We start from the raw sequence: 19,395 nt of genomic DNA, 5'->3' as shown, positions 1-19,395 counted from the left end.
CAAAGGGTGATGCAAAAATAGTTTATTATGATATAGTTTGTGTAAAGTTAGGTAGTATTTACAAAATAAAAATGCTCAGCTACATCCATGGGAATCTAGCATGTCACATAAGGGAATAAATATTTTGACAAAGTAACACTTCCAATTAATTAAACATTTGATCACAAACTTTGTTAAGAAAAGTAAGTCTGATGCTAACCACCAGGTCTTGAATCGTGTGGGGAAGAGAGGCAGACTCAGCTCCGGGCTCTGGTGGGGAGCAGCCACCTGGGTGCCCAGCCCCGGGAGGCCAAGCTGGCCCTGATGGACCTGGCCCATAGGCCCTGGGTTTTCTTCTGCACATATTTGTAGTCTGGTGAGCAGGATCGTTTAGTATGAGAAGTTGAACAGCAGGTAAAAGGGCTGTTCTGTGAACGTCCTTCATGTGATTGCTGCAGTGATGAACTGTGGCAGAAGTGGCTTGGTGGCTTCTTTCCAGACTTGTCCCACAGACAGAAATTGCCCGTGTTTGGTGTCCCAGCTCCTCAGCAGTTGGGCAGGACACATTTTGTCTTTGACGGCTGACCTGAGACGTGCACCCTGGTAGAAGGGACGTTTGTGAGATGGCTAATCAACTCTCTTAGCTGCTGAGGAGCCAACTGGACATGTTACAGGGTTTCACAGAGTCACCTTAGGAAAACCACACGAATTAATGATCATACTGAATTAATGATTCCAAATCCTAACATTATCAGTAGATAAATCATTAATAGTAAAGGCAACCAAACCCTTTAAAATCCATTTTAATTGAAGTTTTGTGATAGAAACATAACACAAGAGTGGATTTCATGATCTTTACAGTCTAGTCCTAGCTGAAATAAAACTAAACAAGTGATGTAACTAACTTCTGAGGAGGAAAAGAGCCAAGAGCATGCTGACCATAGCAAGCTGCAGGGGGCTGCATGTATCTGATGACAACTGTTTAGGGTAACTTCATCTCCTTATGGTGAGTTGAAACTGGGGAAGGCCCCACCCTCTCAGAAGCTGCCACCTGTGCTCCCCGCTGTGAATCACGACCCCGTAGCAGCCTCGGATTCCCAACCGTCCAATCTCAGCCCTCCTGTGATCGTTTTCTTGCCAACTTCACAGAAATACATATGGTAAGATGCGATGCATTCCAAGCTTCATGACCTCCAGAGTTCAATAACCAGGTGGCTGGGGATCCAGATGGCTCAGCTGCTCTGTGCACAGCCCTGGACACTGTCAGAACCAGGCATGGAGACCCGACAGCCCCCAAGCCCTCGGCCTCACCTCCCACCAAGGACAGGTCTGGGATTACTAAACAGACTGCTCAAGACGGCCACCATTTTCCTTTGTCCTTCAGGACTCTGAATGGTTCTGCCAAGAACAGGTGTTCAGAATGCTTTCAGCCACAGGTAAGGTGTGGTTTATCTTTAAGATGCTGTCCATGTTCGCTAAGACCTTCTATTAAATGACCTGGGCTTTTAACAAGATACGGTAACCACTAAATCTTGTTCTTAGGAGGCTGGATAGGGCTCATCGCTGTGCCAAAGCTGTCCTCCTCCCTATCTTGAAAAGGGATATCTACATAAGATTTTTAAAACGCCAAACAAACTTTGTCGCAAAAGTCCCTGCAGTCACTTCTCAGTAATATTTACACTGCTTGCTCTGGACAATATACAGGAAATTCTGAAAAAAAAAAATAAAGGCTGCCAGCAGACCACCCTGGGCAGAGGGCAGCTCCAGACAGCAGTGCGTTGCTCCCCTCCAGTGCCTAAGGCCTGTGCCCCTCCGTGTGCTCAGGTGGGCTCGTCCCGTCTCTGGGCAGTCCACTAGCTCCACTGCCCGTCACGCTCTTGTACTTAAGCACCCCCTGAGACTTCTGTTCTCACAGGAGCTAAGGGTGCAGGGCTGCACTCCCCACGCTGGCTTACGTCCTCCTCCTGCCGAGCCTGGCCCCGCCAGTTTTACCAAGTTCCCCTCCAGCTGAACTGTGTGCAGAAAGTAAAACTCGCTGGACGTTGCCCCCTGCTGCATGTGGCCCTCACTGGATACTCATGGGGAGACACAGCAACAGGGACCCCGGAGTGTTCTCTGTGCCCGTCCCGGACATTGGGCTGCACGGGGCCCAGGGCTGCTCCCTGGTCTTCAGGAACCAGGAGGGGCAGTGGGAGCAGAGGACACCGACTCTGTTGGTAGGGGGTGTGCCCCCCCCCTGCGTGGACCCCACTTAACCTGCTGGGTGGCCCCGGCCCAGGACCCTGCAGCCACAGCAGGTCAGGAGCTACTTAGCTACCAGCTGTGCGTGCCCAGGCATTTGGGATGAACGGGGCCATGCTCATTCTAGGCACCTGCCAGGCACCTAACCCTGTCTGCCTCTGTAGGGAAGCAGGTCCTACTCACATTTCCACCTAAATGTCTTTTAAGCCATCGATTTTGCTTCTTGGCCAATCTCTCAGGATTCCTTCCAGGCACGTTCTCAGGCTCAATTTTATTCTTTTACCAACTGTGACCACCTCTCCTGAGTTTAGCCCACAGGAGCCATCTGTCAGCACGCAGCTGGATCTGAGGCTAGCGTGGGAGCAGACTTTCGCCACACCTGTGGCTCTCTGCCTGGTTGTGGCCTGTGCTCTGAGCTCTTCTGCCTTTATCTCGCTGCCTCTGGGGAGGATCCACTCTGATGTCAGCTCTGGCTGAAGAAACCCACGGTTCCAACATCCTCCCCACATCCCAGGATGTTCCCATTCCATCCAACCCCGGGCTCCCTCTAGAGTCTCTGCAACCGAGGCTTGAGCAGTGGCCTCACCTGGCAGGGATCCCTGCCCCAGGGAGGCTGCAGCACCACTGTCCCCTTGCTCAGGTGCCGGGCACCACAGCGGACAACCTGACCAGCAGGACACGACTCTCCTGTGTGGGCGGGCGCATACGGTGCAGTTCACGCAGGTGTTCCTGAAAGTCGTCCAGGGGTCAGAGGCCTCCCCGCTGACTATGACGAGGCTTGCTCGCAGGTGTGAGCAGGTCCCAAGTGAATATTTATAGGAGAATAATCCTCACAGTGAAGTGGGCAGAGCTTACTGTTGCTGCCTGGTGCTGGGAGGGGACTGGGACCCCCAGTCACAACACAGCCTCCGCCACCTGCTGCAGCCCTGAGAAACCGCCCACGCCCACTCCATCTCCACATCCTGCCCCCCCCTCCGGAATGCAATGCCCACAGGCAGAGCAAAGACCAGCAGAGGGGCTCCCAGGGCAGACACAGGCGAATGCCAGCCCCAGAGCCCCAGGGGGCATCTGAGCCTGGAACACGGGAGGCACAGGAAGAGCCTTCATTCTCTTCCTCCTTCAGTTCACTTCAGCTGGAGGACAGCCCACTCCTGGACACTCAAGACTTCACCAACCCGGGCAGCAGTCAGGTGCAGGGCCACCATCAGAGGCGTTAGACAGGAGCCAGTGTCCCCCTTCTCTGCTGGCCCAGTTTCTTGGTGATACCCAAGTACCAAACCAGACCCGGGGCGGGGAGTGCTGTCTTGGGGTGAGTGTGGGTCTTTGCCATGGGGTCACGGGGAGTCCAGGTGCCAGCTGCCTCTCCCTGCCCTCACCTCTGACCCCCAGTGTACACTCAAGGTCATGTCCCAGGACTCCTGAGGTGCCAGGTGCCTCTTCCTGCCCTTACCTCTGACCCCCAGTGTACACTCAAGGTCATGTCCCAGGATTCCTGAGGTCCAGCCTCAAGGGATATAAATAAGTCTAAAAAACAACATGGCCAACCTGCTTTTATACAAAGCCCTGTGCTGTCTGAAGGCAGGCAGAGCCCATTTCTACGCAGCACCGCAGGGGTTGGGGGAGACTACCTGCAGGCAGGGTCAGCGGGTACCCAGGGGCTGCAGGGATGGTCACAGAGGAACCACAGTGGAGCAGAAGAAGGGCAGCAGACCTTAGAGAATGATGTGAAATCATGGCGCCCAGAGACCAGGCACAGCATGTCCCCTCGGGGTCCACTGGACACTGTAGAGTTCCCTCTGCACATTCCCAGTCTGAGCAGGATGCAGACAGGTCATGGCCATTTCTCAAGTGCTGCCAACCTGGGGATTTCTGACAAGTTGATTTTAAACAGTTCTAAAGTGCTTTTGCTGTTGAAAACATGGATCAGTAGCAAAGGCGTTACAGGTGTGGGTGAGGACTCACTAAGGCTGCGGAAGGGGAGGCTCAGGGTGTGTTGCAGACCACCCCACCCTGGGCCTCCGTCCTGCTGCCACCCACCAGGGTGGGCCAGAAGGCCTGGAGAAGCTTGTCCATTAACTGAGCAAGGGGATGTCTGCACTTCGCTCCCAAAGCCTCCATCTACCTGGCACCATCCATCCACCTCAAGTACTGGCATGAACGGAAAGCTCCAGCAATGGGGCCAGTGGACAGGGGCATGGCAGGGGAGGAGATGGTGGGGGTCTTGCAGATACAAGTCCTCTCGATTCTCCTGCATCACTCCCGTGTGTGTGCTGGGGGCTCCTTATCTGCTATGACTTAATGGAATTAATGGTCGTCACAGGAACAGAATGGAAACCCCAATGTAAGAAGACTTTCACGAAGTGCTGCAGAATGTTTTGGACAGTTAAAAAGGTCCCGTCAGACTCGGAAAAGCAGACTTGTTACCCCAGGTTCACTGCAAGCACGCCCTCTGAGAGGCCGGCACGGCGAGGGGACCCCCAGAGCTCAGGTTCACTACAGTCCTCAGACGCCCTGCTGGGCTGTTCTCATCACTCTGACATCCTCCGCACCCTCCTACATCCTCCACACCCCTGGCTTGACTAACGCGGGGCTCTTCCTCAGCCTCTGCAAAAGCTACGGGACGGTTTCTTTTCAGGAAACTGAAAAGTGAGCCACTTTCTTCCCTCTGGATGACTCCCCGAGGGAATCCATCACTTTAGACTGAAGCCCCAGGAAGAGGCCACCAATCCCAGCAGTTAGGAAAAGATCAGGGTGACTCAGAGCAAGGAAGGACCAGGTGGAGGAAGGAATGAGAGGGGCCGGGGATTTTGTGCAAGATTTAATAAAAAACAAACAAAAATAGGAATGGTTGCTTCCAACATTTTCCAGGTTGTGAAAGGTTTGCCAGGGTCATCTGGGGCGTGGTTCTAAGCTGCATTAGTGGAACAAACACCAAATGCTGTCCTCCTCCCAGGCCAAAAGGCAGCGCATGCAGGCTGCACAGCCCGCGGGGCCTCTTCCTCCAGCAACCAGGCAGGGGAGGCACCTCTGCTGCGGTCCAGGCCAAACCCGACCATCCAGGTGGTTCCTCTCTGCCCAACAGGACCTGCCCGCCTGGTGGTGCCCGGCCAGTGGGCAGCAGAGCTGGGACAGCAGCCAGGTCCCCATCCTGCACTCTGAGACAGGGCTAGCTTATCAACAGGCCGCTGAGCCTTAATACTGACAGTGAGTGCGGTGGGGCCGTGGAGGGCGTTCTGCTCCGACGCTGTGGGACGGCCCTCCCCGCCCCACTGCTCGAGCTTCACTCATTTCAGATACCATGGAAAAAAAGCTGTGACGGGGACAAGAAGCCAGAGTCAGCATGGCAGGGAGTGTGCAGACAACCCAGACACCAGTCTCTCACGCATCCATACCCACAGTTAATGATGACAATGACAACAAACAAAAGTACGGACAAGAAGCTGCTTGGGTCGTGCCGCCGCCAGCTGGGAAGGGTGTGTCAAGTTGCGAGGGACGCAGCTAGTCTTTCTTCAAGTCCCTGGATTCAAAGAGCTTCAGCCGCTCCTGCACTGTCAGGCCTTCCTTCAGACTCTGGGTGGGGGTGCGAGAGGGGGAGACACTGTGTTAGAGGGTGGCGGGCACCAGGTGGACACTGAGGCGTGGGCTTCGGTCAGAGGGTGCAGGTGCGGAGGCAGAGGGTGAGGGGTGGCTCCTGAGATTAGTGGGCATGCTAGGACAAGAAACGGCCCCTGGGGAGGGTGTTACTGGTGGGGTACGCTTTCCCCTGCAGAAATTTACGCGACTGAAAAAGGGGGAACACAACAAAACAAAACAAAAAAAACAAAACAAGAGAAACAAGGCCACGTGTTTCAGTAGCTTAATTCTGGGCTTAGGGCTCTTTAGACAAGAGCAACCAGACTGACCCAGCCAGGGGAAATGCGCTGTGAGCCAGGTGACTGCCCAGCCGTGGCCCTTCCTGCATGTGCACCTGTGCACGTCGGTTCCTCTATGCGTATGAGCCAGGTAACCTTGGGACGTGGGCCCTGCTCTCCTGGGGCATCCTGTGGCACCTGCTGCTGCAGATGCATCCTGGGCATTCCCCAGGCAGAAGGCCGAGGGGATCACCAGATGTTGTGGGGTTTAATTACAAGCCAACATAACCACCGGGAGTTTCGAGAATGCAGAAGCTATACTTTGTTCACGTGGGTTCTTGGTGTGTCTGGAGTATGGATATTTGGCTAATTGGGGGACAGGCTGTTTCCCACTTCAGACTTTTCTCAAAGATGTCCTGTTGGATGGCTGGGCCTTGGCTCCGCACTTGCCACATCTCCCCTTTACGTCTCCCCTCTGGTGTCGGGGGCAGGCTCAGCGCTGCCTGATTCTGCAGGGCTCAGAGCTGGAGGGGCACAGGCTATCCCACCAGGAATGGGAAACCAAGAGCTTGGCCTCGACTCACATCCACATGATTATACCAGTTTTAGTCCAAATGCTGGGCGGTGTGACACTGCCTTCCGGGACCCTAGCCCCTGGCAGCTCCAGCAATAGGGAGACTCATCATCGGACAGCCTGACATTTCCTGAGGTCTGGAACCCAGCTTCACTCAGAACAGCTCTGTGCGTCTGTTCTACACTCGGGACTTGTGTATATGGAATAAGTGAATAAACACCCACACATGCCTACAGTGTCTAGGGCCACTTCTGAGCCCAAGAGTAGCCCCAGACACTCTAGGCATTTGAGTGTGTAACAGTCAGGCTCCTAGAGATGCTGGGCAGAGGTGTGGCCATGAACGCCCCCTGAGGCAGACCTCTGCAGGATTCGAGGGCCGTGTGGCATTGCCAGGCCTGCTCCTTTCTGGCTGAGAACTTTCTTTAGGATTTAAATGAACTTGCGAGTCCGAGATTCACAAGAACAGGAGTGTTTGGCTTCTGGAACTGCTCCTATGTGCATGGTGGACGCTCTCAAGGGACGCAGCTGGTTGTAGCAGGCTCTACACAGTACCCAAGGTTTCCCCTTGTACACTTGGGACAGGGCAGTTTGGGGTCAGAGAAGGCTGTGATCACTACAGTTCTAAGGCAGAAAGTAGGCCAAAGTCCTGGACTGCCCCTTACACCTGGAGATGGCCTTCCCTCCAAGGCTTCTGGATTCTTCTCCTAGGTGCTGCTCCGCCCGAAGTGAACTAGTGCCTGTCAGGTCTCAGGGGATCACTAGCTCTCTTTGGGGCTCATCCCCCCCTTCCTGATTAGTCTCTTCAATCCACTCCGAGGTTACCACAGACGTGGGCGCCCGTGAGAACACCATGGACAGAATTCTCTCTGCCCTTTGATCTGAGAAAGAACGGTGCCGCTGTTGAGTTGGTTTGCTTTAATTCACAGGCATGAGACTCGCTATCTTTCTGAGTGAAGTAGGAAGTAAAGACAACATGCATGGAAGGTGCCAAGACTGCACCAGAGGGCACCAAGGCCCTGTCTCTGGCCCCCGTCACTCCTGTTTTCTTGGGGGCTTGGAGGGAGTCTCCACATGCACTCAGGGAAAGCAAGGTCGAAGTGCCTCAGAGGCCAGCCCTACTGCAACACCCAGTGTCCCAAATGATGTCTACAAGTCTCCGTCTTTCTGCTGGGGCCCACGGGACTGCCCTGTGCACCACGGGCCTCTTACATTGGAACCTGGCCATGCCAAACAGGAACTGAAAAAACACTTGGTAAGACTTACTCTGTGTCTACTCTACCCTTTCCTAGTCCCTCTCAGAGTCTGAGCTGGCCCTGGTGGCCCGGATAGTCTTCCGCAGGTTTCCATAAAGGTCTTCATGTTCCACCTTTGCTTTAGTGACTTCCCAATGCTCGGCCTGACTGAGCACACAGCACTATAAAGACCCACTCTGTATAGCCCTGTCTGTCTTAATGTCCCTGCAGGGAGTCATGCATGTGCAGGGACACCCTGCAGCACAGTTTCCTTGTACTCCCCTGCCCCTAAATGTCCCCAAATGTCATTTCTAGGCCCAACTCCATCAGGGAGCTCCAAGCTCACTCAGGAAAAGCTGACAAGTGGCAGCTTGAGTCCAGCCTCAGAGAGGAACACAAATATCATGAACCAAAAAATAATAAGCTTCCTTTTACTAAACTAAACTTCATGTTTAAGGAGAAAAGCCCCAAATTTTCAATCAAGCCTAAACCATATTTGGGTAGAAAAACATGATCAATCCAACTAGGGAAAAACCCTTGAGTCTCTTAATACTCTTCTTAAGGCAGACACAATTCACTCAAGCTTCAAGGCTAATGTCCTTTGGCCACCAGAATGCTCCAGAAGGTTGGCGGGCTTGTATGCCGCAGGAGCTGGTGACCACACACGCTCCACTGTGTCCCCTGCTCATGCTAACAGGCAGCACTTCTTGTCAGGGCCGCCCCGCCTCCTCCTGTTGGGACAGCACTTCCCTGTGTGGTGCCGGGGAGGGGCTTTGGTTTAAAGTGCTGGCAGTAGTCATGTATCTTGCGTGCAGCTGTGAGGTTCCTGTGAACCACTTCCCCAGGTGCTGCCACAGGCCTAAAGGACAGGGAGGCTGAGAAGGGCTGTGAGAATGGGGCAGCAGGGGGCACTGGATGACAGGGAGGTTGGGCCATGCTCTCAGTAGGAAGGTGAGGTCTCCAGCGAGGGCAGACACTGCTTGCCAGGGGCAGTGGGCATCTGTCAGCTCTCTCTCTTGACAGGGGGCAGGAAGGGTTTGTTTGGGGTGGGGTGGGGGTGTGTGAGCTCAGCACCGTGCACGAACCGTCCAGCATGCATTGACACCTGCCTGCCAGGCTCGGGGGCACGTCGGGCAGGGTCAGCTCTGAAGGGGTTAGAGTGCGAGTCAGCGCCCCCAAACAGGGTGCAGAAACCTCCTGTGGATTTTGTTTGTGCTTGCTGGAGCAGGATGAATTAAAATTAAGGAACAACGACACAGGCGTGTGCTATGGAGGTGTGAGCAGTGCATGCAGAGAGCCACCCCTGCATGGGCAGGTGGGCAGTGGTGAGAGGTGGTTTACCTACACGACAGGGGACCTGGAAGCGGGCGCGAGTCAGTTATCCCATGAGACCTGCTCAATTACGGACTGTCAGGGGAAAAAGCAAAAATGAGACACACACACACACAATAAATCCTAAGTGCAATATGCTGGCCAGACCCCTTCCACCCACCTTTCCCCAGAGACAGACGAACACCAGACTCTGGGGAGCACACTGAAGGCTGGCTGCTGTGCTGAAGCAGGGTGGGTGGCTTTGTCTCTCAAAGGCAGGTGGCATCAGTATTACAACGGGGACATATAAGGAATAACACAGACAGCACTGACACAGGATGCGCTGGGGTGAAGCCCAGCCTCGAGCTAAGACACTAAAACGCTCTACCCCCTGCTTCTTGCAGCCCTGGCCTCTTGGCGTTGCTGCCTGATGGTAGTTCATGAAAGAGACATGAAGCTTGACCAGCCCAGCAGGTGGCTGTGTAGGTGGGCTGGCTGCAGGACCTAGGGATTCTGTGCTGGCACCATGGTAGGCTTGGCCTTGGTCCTTGCTTCTCTCCCCAGCGCCCTTCAGTCCCACCCAACGAGGGCTAGGCACAACTCACCTTGGACCTGATGCTTCTGAGCTGCCGGGTGACACAGGATCTGTCTTTCTTCAGGAAGTCAGGGTTGCTTTTAGATTTCATTATGTCTGAAGAAACAAAGAGACCCATTCATTACCTTTTGTTTTCTGAACCTTCTGGAACCAGACTGAATGTTTAAAAGCTTCCAAGTTCACTCTCTCAGAGAACACCTTGACACTTCCTTGAACAGCTCTCCGCAAGAACATAAAGTCCACAACCATAACACACAGTAGGCTTTTTTTGAATACCATAAGGCACGAGAACATGGGAAGAGTAAGCTGGTGCCTGCAAGGGCTTTAGCTGCGCAAGTGCTGAGGGCTGTGTACTCTCAGCAGGAGACTGGGTCTCCGGCTCCTGGCAGATCAGCTGGCCCCAAGATTTGTTCATTCTCAGCCTCCTCCTGATGACACAGGACCATCACAAAACAAGGTAAGGTCAGGTTTTTCTCATGACCTGCCCCCACTGAGACAAAGTCTACTCCTACACATGCAAAATGGACACGCTGGTCATATACCTACGCACCTTCTGCACATGGAGGTTTTTAATTTTTACTAAATACATTTATGTCATAACTCTTTCAATGTCATAACAAAAATATCTACCTGGCCTCTTTTAAGATCTGCAGGTCTAGCCAGTTGTGGTGGTAATCCCTGTAGTCTCTGCTATTTGAGAGGCTGAGGTAGGCTCCAGGCCAGCCCCAGCAACTTAGCAAGACACTGTCTCAAAATCAACTCCTGGAGGATGTAGTTCAGAGGCAGAACAGCTCTGAACTACTGGGTTCAATCCAGTCCTGCAAAGTGGCTGTGTCTAGCATGAACAGCCATCCATTTGTGCCTTATAGCAACTGCTATTTTCAGCCCAGTAACCTGCTTGTTTTTTCAAAGTTATCTTGACAGGTCAAAGGTATGCCTGCATTCACCTAATTCTAGGACTTCCCCTCTCCCTGTGCCCTGGACACCTTAGCTGCCTCCTCAGAAGCAATCACTGTTATCATTTCATGGCCCTCCAGAGTTGGTCTATGGTTTGATTTTAGATTTTGCCATATACTGCATGATGACCTTCTAGAAAGAATGGCCATCTGTCCCCTCACTGGCAACGCACACGACATTTCTTCCAAGTATATGTCAATACTGCCATTGTAGTTTTCTGTGGCTGGCTGATAGAAGAAATTATTATTATTTTTTTTGTAGGTTTTTAAAAGGTCAACATGAAGGTCAAGTGAAGTCATGGATTATCTGATCATGCTTGACAAGATGTAGTTCTTCAGCCTCTCTGTAATCTGCCTCACAGAGCCACCAGCATGTCTTCAGTCAACAATGAAAGGAGTCAGTCCTGCTGTTCACCTAAGAAGCAAAAAGGGGTTTCCTCTCCTGCCCCACCTGGGGCCATTACAGATTTTATGATATAACCCTCAGTCCAAGCATCTAGCAAGAGCTTCTAGCCAGCTGCCGAGTTCTACAGGAAACGGAGAAACCAGACTCCTCATTACTGTGGAGTTGTCACTGCCAGGGCAGCAGCTCCTCAAGGGGTGGCCGGTGTGGAGGGCAGGGCAGGAGGGCGGACGCGCAGCCCCTGCACCTGTGCTCCAGTCCCAAGGAGACGCAGGTCTACACCAAGTCCAGGAAAGCCCCATGATCAGTCACCACAGGACTCACCGTATCCTGCCACAGCAGGGCTCTCAGGGGACTTTTCTCCCAGGGCTTCTGTAGCTGCTTTCAGCTGCTCTTTCAACTTGCTGATGTCGCAGTCTGCCTTGGCCTTTGCGATGCTGAGCTCTGTGTAGATATCTTTGTATTTGTCACTGGCATACTTCTTGTCCTAAGGAGAGAGCAGACGAAGCTAACGGTAGTTACGACCAGGGGGAGGAGGCTCCTGTGGAACCCTGGTCTGTCCCCATCAGGGCTGAAACACTGTGGGAGAGCTGGCTGTGGGCCTGAGGCCTGGTCCTTGCTCCTCCATAGGACAGAACATGTGGATCTGTCTGCCAGAGGCAGGAACTGAACACAAAAGGAAAGAAACAGGGCCTGGGAACCCAGGTCTGGCACTCTGCATCTGCACATGTGTGAGAATCGCCAGGTCCCGTGAGTGCAGAGTGTGGCCTTGACTGCCCAGCATCTTACCTCAGGGGCTTAAGTGAGGAAAGCCCCCGTCTTTGGATTTTCTAAGTGACGGGAACGGAACTGCCACCAAGGATGGGTGGGCCTGATCCAGCTATGAATGGCAGGTGGGGCCTTGCCTCACCCCAAGAACATTCCCCTAGGTGTCACCGTTCTGATGAACCACAAGGAAACACAAGCGACCACAGCTCCAGGGCCGGGCCAGGCTGGCCGCTGACTTCCCCAGCACCTGTTTGCAGGCTGATGTTTTAAAAGAACTTGACTGAGAAACTGTGACCTCACAAAAGCGAAATCTAGCCTAGAGTGGCTGGTGCTGAGCCACAGGGATGCAGCCTGCCCCAGTCCCACCAGCGCCAGTGTGGCTCTTACCCGCAGTGCTGTCTGGAGCTCATCCTTGAGAGAGCTGATCTCCTGTTTCAGGTACTGTATTTCTGATTCCTTTACCCGCAATAAGACCTACAATGAGAGAAATCAGGGACTGGCATTCAGGAGCCAGGGAACCTCCAGAGTGTCGCATACACAAACAGAGGTGAGAAGATAGCCCTCCACACACCAGGGAGCAGGACAACCATGCCCACCTCAGAGAATTTATTACTCAAAACTTCCACATGACATGAAGAAACAGAAGAGGGAAAAAAAAAAAAAAAACCACTGCATTCCCTTCCACGTCCCAAGAACCTCAGCTCAGCCTGGGAAGGCCAGGAACTATTGCTGCCAACTTACTCATCTCCTGAGACCAGCACTCAGGCTTAGGAAATGCTATTCCTGTAGAAATTTCTACCAGACTCATTCAGTGCTCATTATGGGAAGCATTTTTAAGATGCAATTATCATCTAATAGAGAAAAACCTATATACCTTCCTAAGAGGACACCGTAATACACCAGAATCAGTTACTGTGATTTAACAAGCACTCCTGGCTCCTAAGAAGTGGAGTATAACAGAACCTCAGGCCCCAGCATTCATATAGCTATAAAATGGGTCACTTTATGTGGCCAGTGTTTGTGGTGAGATAGAGAGAGGGTGGGGCTGGAGGCAGGTGGAGGGAAGGTGGGGTTGAACATCCCCCCAGCCTCTCAAGGTGGCCCTGGCTCCTGCCTGTGAACCCCAGGCTGCCTGGCAGCTAACTGCTCCCTTGCCATCTTGCAGTGACTTTGGATCTTCCCATGTCCTTTAAGTTTTTTTTTTTTTAATCTCTTGGGGGCATGGCTGGGGATGGAAGCCACAGCCTGACACAAGCGCTCTCCCACTGAGTCATATCTTCATCCCCCTTTCCAAGTCTATCCCTCCAACGTCGAAGGGCCACACCTTGCTTCCTCTGGGGCTCCTCTGCAGCAAGGCTGAACAGGGCAGGACCTGGTTCTTGACAGTACCTCTAGCTCATAGGCATCCTTGCCCTGCGTGAGGGGCGACCCTGAGGCCTCTCCACCACCGTCCCCGGTCAGTAGTGTCCGTAACCGTGTGATTTCTGCAGCCAGGCGGTTATTCAGTTCCTGGGGGACAACAACACAACACATTCCACAGAGCTGCCTGGGGGCCAAATTGCACATCATGACCTGGAAAAGTCATTTCTCACCAACAATATGAGAGACCCAAGTATCGGGGTCACGAGTAATGTGCATGTGCATCATTGTGTCTGGGGTTCAGCATCTGAGGCTCCACACCTGTGATGTTCAGTCCTCTAAAAGCTGTGTGTGGGGGTTGAATGTAGAATGTTGGTATTGGTAGGGGACTGGTTCCAAGACCCTCACAGATACCCAGGTGCATGGCTGCTGAAGCCTTTTACACAAAGTAGCAGCATTTGCATATGACCTATGCACCTTCTCCTGCACACTTTATTTATTTTTTAAAAATATTTATTCTTAAGTTTTAGGTAGACAAAATATCTTTATTTTACATTTATGCGGTGCTGAGGGTCAAACCCAGTGCCTTGTTCATGCTAGGCGAGCATTTTACTGCTGAGCCACAGCCACAGTCCCTCCTATATACTTCAAACTAGATCACTTATGATACGCAATACAAAGTAAATGCAATGCACACAGCTGTACTGTGTTGTTTAGGGGATAATGATAAGGAAAAAAATGTGATAAGGAAAAAAATGTGTACACATTCAGTGTGGATCCAACTCTTGACCCAAATATTTCCCACCATATTGGTTGCATCCATGGATGCAAATTGAGATACGGAGGGCTATTTGTATCTGTAGAGTTGTGTGAGGATTCCATAAACCTTAACACCTCTCTTTATTAATAAAATATCTGCTTGTTTCGTGGTTTATCCCACGTGAGCTCCTGCAGGATGTGGCTCTTCTGCCTCCCTGCCACTGCCATGTTTAGATGAGCAACTAAATGTCCAGTCCTGTGTGGCCTGAGCATTAGGCTGTGTGATGCGGGCAGGGAGGTCATGCAGGGCGGGCTGGCAGAGGGCAGTGTCACATGTGCCACAGAGGAGCTTCCACTGACTCAAAGTCACTAACTTGTACCCTTTGGCTAGCCAGGATTTAAATGTACCTCCAATTCCTAAGCAGCAGCAAATTTTAAGGGAATATTCTGACAAAAATAAACACAAGAATCCTAACCCTGGTAATTTAAGTTTTACTCCCCAAGGAACAGGGCATCTGACTCTCAGGGATGAGTCCTGGGCCCTGCCTGGCAATGAACGAGAGGTTCAGAGAAACCACTCGGCTTTTGGTCTCAGGAAGAGAGATTCTGAACTCCAACAACTGGTCTGAGCAGACAAGCTTGCTCTGGCCATATGCAGTGAGTTTCTGGCAACATGATGAGAACTACCAAGTGGCCGTCACTGGGTGGCCTGCAGGTGTGGATGGCCACACCATGGCTCAGAGACCCTCAGGACCACCTTCAGGGTGAGTTCTGGTCCCAGCTCAGCCTCACCTGACTTCAGGCTCACCTGGTTGTGGGCGTTGAGCTCCTGGTTCTCACGCTGGCACTGCCGCAGGGCCTGCCGCTCGGCCTCCAGTGCCTGGGCCAGGTGGGCATTCTCCAGGCACTTCTGCGAGTACTGCTCTGAGAGGACCTCTAGCTCCCGCTGCACCGACTGCAGCTCCTCCCTGGGGAGAGGGGCGCTCAGCACTCCACCCTTGATCCAGGACCCAGGCCCCTTCCCACACCCAAGGGTCAACTAGACACCACAGCAGTACGGCAAAGGGCAGGCATAACCCACTCCGTGTCCTTCCTGGTCCTCCCCCACAGCCCAGGAGTTACAAAATGACACTTCTAGGGACAGAATTCAGTCACCAACGGCAACGTGGATGTCGGGTTTCTAAGAGAACTCGGGCGGGCAGCTCTCCTGATGAGGAGCTGTTTTCAGTGAGCCTACTTCTGCCATTCCCGGAAGACCCAGTGGGTGTGCGAGATGCAGAGAGCCAGCCCTTTGGTAGTTCTCGGTCACCTGGATCCACAAGGGCCAACTTCCTACTGGTGGAACCAAGGAGGGGTCACCCAGGCCTTGGCACCTGTTAGCTCAGCCCAGCCAGGTGAGCATGGCTACTCTATGGGATGTCACCTAAGCTGCTGTGGCCTTGGCTCTGCTGCACTGACTGTTCCTGAGGCAGGGTCCTGGCCTTGGACATGTCCTGGAGACCTTGGCACAGTCTAAGCAATAAACAGACCCCCAAGGCCAACCCAAGGGTCCCAGCTGTGTCAATTCTACAGAGGGGGAAAAAATCAACAGGGACTGCTCTGGAGTCTTCTCCCCATCCCCCACTTATGGAAAGGGAATCAGCACACACAAAGAGACCACAGAGACTGTGGTGACTTCAGCTACGTACAGCCATGGAGTACCAGGCACCAAGCATCAGCCAGGCTCCCCGTTTCTTATGAGGTGATGGAGCCATTGATGGAGAATAAACTGTGGGTGGGCGGCCTCTACACCAGTCTGGACAAGCTGTTTTAGGACTTCATCAGTTGCACCTCTTTCTTCAGATTTTAGTGATCAGTTTTTGTTTTAGTACAGGAAGCCTCAGGTGGGCTGTGCCCCACCCCTGGAGAGGCAGGTGGTCTGGGGTGCCTGACACCATGGCTTCTCCTAGGACCAACTCTCAAGCTCTCACAGAGACCCAGGAAGGCAGTGGGCCTCCCCCAGGGGCCCTGCCTGGGGCTGGGTGACTCACAGGTACTGTCGCCTCAGGGCTTCGATGTCCGAGTTGATGCTGCTGATTTGAGACCGCTGGCTCTTTTCTAGCTCGCGTTCCATCTCCTCCCGGTGGGCATTCTTCATGGCTTCAATGGCTGTGGGTGAGGACATGGCCCTCAGCACCAAGAGGCCGGGGCTGCACATCCAGCAATGCCACTCCCCACTGTACCATTCCTTCCCCGGGGGCTCGGTAGGTCAGGACAGTGTGACATGTGAACACCACTGACACTGCATCCATCAGGAACACATGCTCCGACAGGCTGCCTCCCACCAGCAGTTCTCTGAGGGGGAACTCCCTGCCAACTCCTGCCACAGGGGATGCGGAGGCTGACAGGAGGCTTCCAGACTCAAGGCCAGCCTCAGCAATTTAGCAAGGCCCTGTTTCAAAATAAAAAGGGCTGGGGACATGGTTCAGTGGTAGTGCACTCTGGGGGCTCAATTCCCAGGACCGCCAACACCACAACACCAAACTGATTAAACATCGATGTTAAATTGGAGTACGAGTTTATAAAAACACACAGCTTTTCCAGAACTTTCTTCCCTGCCACTACATGATGAGTTACGGTAAATTCTTATTGATCACGAGGAGGGAAGGCAACACCGCACAGACGGGATGGGCTTGCTCAGGGTGGTGACGGTGTTGCCAGAGAGAAGCTGCACATCTCTCCCCTCTGGTGTTTAGGTTGATGTGGCCAGAGGGTCCTCATGCTGATGGTATCTGTGGCAGGGGCTAGACAGGAAGGCCCAGTTCCCCTGGGGAGCCAGCTGTGCTGGAGCACTGGCTCTCAAAGGACTCCTCAAACCAGCCCCTGCCTCAGATAAAGAACACCTCTTCTCAAAATAAAGCTTCAATCCCATCAGAATGCTCAGCAAGGGTGGTGGTGACTGAGTTGCAGGCCCAGCCCAGGAGGTGGGTCAGACGCTGCTCTTGGTGCCCCAGCCCCACCTGAGATGGTGGCGGCCGTCTCCTCAGCCAGGAGGCGGTCTTTCTCTTCCCTCAGCTTCTCCAGCTCCCTCTGGTGCTGCCTCTGCAGATCTTCAATCTTCTTCTGGTGTGTTTCCTCCATTGCAGCAAAGCCCCGCTCACATGTGGCCTGCAGAATGCAAAAGGGGCTTATCGATTTCTCTATTTGCCTGCACTATTGTCCTGTATGATAAATGGACAGCAACCCTGCCCTGTCCAGGCCCAGTGATAACTCGCATCCAGTGCACATCCCAAGGGGCTCTGAGGGGGGCAGGCTCCTGGGGTGGTGTGGGGATCTCCATGGTCTTCCTCAGGCCACCAGGCAGCTGAGGGTGTTTACAGCCTACACTCGCCATCTATTTTCTGGAACTGCTCTGAATCCCATTTCTTGGTGGGACTTTGGTATTTTGGGTGAGAGGAGGGTGTGAAGGGGGTTTAAATGGGGCCTGTGCACACCACTGTGAGGGAGAACGGACAGGAGGGAGGTCGGAACACACTTGCTGGCTGCAGCTGGTGTGGAGTGACAGGCACACACTTCGTGCTCTCACAGGCAGGTGACAGCTTGAGGGAGCCGAGACTATCTTGGGGTGGGGCATAGCCTGGCTTGGGGGGGCTCTATTCCCTGCTGGTTGGTGGTACACAGGGCCCATTTCTGGGAGCTTGGGGGGAGGGCTGTCCCTGACACTAGCCAGATTGTGACCTCAAACTGTTGTTTAACTTCTCAGATGTCCACTGAAGGAGTCAGAATGGACTACAGGATCCCCTTCCTGCTAGCCTGTGCCTTCCTCTTGTCTTTCTCTTTTGAAGGAAAATATGAGCTCTCAACTTCAACAAGACACGTAACAGGGACAGCCTCATTATAACCTGGCAGGACAGGGGTGTGCCACAGGAAGAGACCAAACTATCCCACTCAGCCAGAGGAGGCCCATACCTGACCTATCAGAGCTGTGCTCACGTGAGCCCCACGACTGTGAGTGGCTACAGCGTGCAGCTACTTTGAGCACGCAAGTGTACGTTGTGTCTAAACTCCTTACAAGATCCACTTCAGGGCAGGGATCAGGTCTTTTGCTATTTTTAAAAAAAATATATATATTTTTTTGTTGTAGACAGACATGATACCTTTATCTTTATGTGGTGCTGAGGATCAAACCCAGTGCCTCACCCATGCTAGGCAAGTGCTCTACCGCTGAGCCCCAGCCCAGCCCTGCTGTCTTTTGAATGCTGGAGGAATGTGGCCACACTGCTTTCCAAGTACAACTAAGAGGGGAGGCCTTCCCCACTTGAGGCTTTAATCCAGTATCTACTCTTTCTGCCTGTGGATTCAAGAAAGGATATCAAGAGCCAAACCATCATGCTTCAGTACCTTTCCCTAAGATCTCCAATCAGCGAGCCCTTCTCATTCAGGATTTTAAGTTCCTGGTCAGAGCCTGCACTTCACGGCCACAGATCTGCTCTCCATTAAGGGGGCATCCCCTCCCCCAGCAGCTCAACCCTGAAGTCATCTGTCTCCTGGGCCTCCTCTCCTCCTGGTGCCTGAACACCACAGGACAGCTGTGGAAACCCTGGGGCCCAGCTTGGTCTGACGGGAGCCTCCCAGGGTCAGGCTCCTGGCTCCGCGCCATGTGCTTGGTTTAGTCACAACTTCTCAGGTATAGTATCTCTATCACTTGGACTAGAGCATTCCCAATTCTGGATTTTATTTTAGATTTTGGAATATTTGCATATATAAGATATCTTGGAGGTGGGGCCCAAGTCTAAACATGAAATTCACTTAAGTTTCACAGGGCCCAAAGGTAATTTTGCACAATATTTTTAGAGTATTTCTGTTTTGACTGTGACCTATTACATGAGGTCAGGTGTGACATTTTCTACTAGTCATGCTGGTGTTCAAAAAGCTTCAAATTTCCAGACTGAGGATATTCACCCTGCAGTAAGTGACAGAAAACTGTTCTTATTCTTTGCCTCTGTGTGATGACCTAGCTCCTACCAAAGACAAGAAGGGGAGTCAGGAGCAAGCACCTTCTCAGGGAGCCACGATGGTGCTCTCAGTCCAGGTTCCCTGCTCCCAGGGTCCTGCACATGCCAGGCAAATTCTGTCACTTTCTTATGGCTTATTTTGAGTGTTTTGGAACATATGAAGTTAAGGGTCAAAACATTTCTAACAGAAATACTGAGGTATCTTTAAAGACCCAGCTGCTTCTTTATTAAACACATATGTTAAAAAAAAAAAAAGAATTAATCCACGGCTGAGGACGTAGTTCAGTGGTAAACACTTGCCTAGCATACATGGGCCCTGGGTTTAATCCTGAATGTGTGTGTGGGGGTCAAGGGCGGGGGAAGGGGGGAAGAT

The 19,395-nt window shown here is 52.7% G+C and overlaps 1 protein-coding gene across 15 annotated transcripts in view; it reads right to left on the bottom strand.

The window, feature by feature from the left end:
• Window positions 1–19,395, bottom strand: part of LOC107157149 (myosin phosphatase Rho interacting protein) — a 145,176-nt gene continuing 125,781 nt past the window's right edge. For 7 of the 15 annotated variants that reach the window (XM_048795913.1, XM_048795921.1, XM_015503449.2 and 4 more), the window contains 8 exons: window positions 17,028–17,175; window positions 16,059–16,176; window positions 14,837–14,996; window positions 13,300–13,419; window positions 12,298–12,384; window positions 11,467–11,629; window positions 9,794–9,879; window positions 1–579 (listed from right to left, as the gene is read on the bottom strand). In XM_048795913.1, the coding sequence (XP_048651870.1) occupies window positions 421–579; window positions 9,794–9,879; window positions 11,467–11,629; window positions 12,298–12,384; window positions 13,300–13,419; window positions 14,837–14,996; window positions 16,059–16,176; window positions 17,028–17,175 (1,041 nt within the window). In that variant the 3' untranslated portion in view covers window positions 1–420. Of the gene's footprint in view, window positions 2,908–5,025; window positions 5,791–9,218; window positions 9,285–9,793; window positions 9,880–11,466; window positions 11,630–12,297; window positions 12,385–13,299; window positions 13,420–14,836; window positions 14,997–16,058; window positions 16,177–17,027; window positions 17,176–19,395 lie in introns of those variants that run through there. The other 8 variants (XM_015503450.2, XM_048795969.1, XM_048795979.1 and 5 more) reach the window with 4 other exon arrangements.

Source organism: Marmota marmota, unplaced genomic scaffold (genome assembly GCF_001458135.2).
Source record: "Marmota marmota marmota unplaced genomic scaffold, marMar, whole genome shotgun sequence".
Taxonomy (NCBI): domain Eukaryota; kingdom Metazoa; phylum Chordata; class Mammalia; order Rodentia; family Sciuridae; genus Marmota; species Marmota marmota.
Note: the sequence above shows the minus strand (reverse complement) of the source record. Positions and strands in the feature narration are given on the sequence as shown.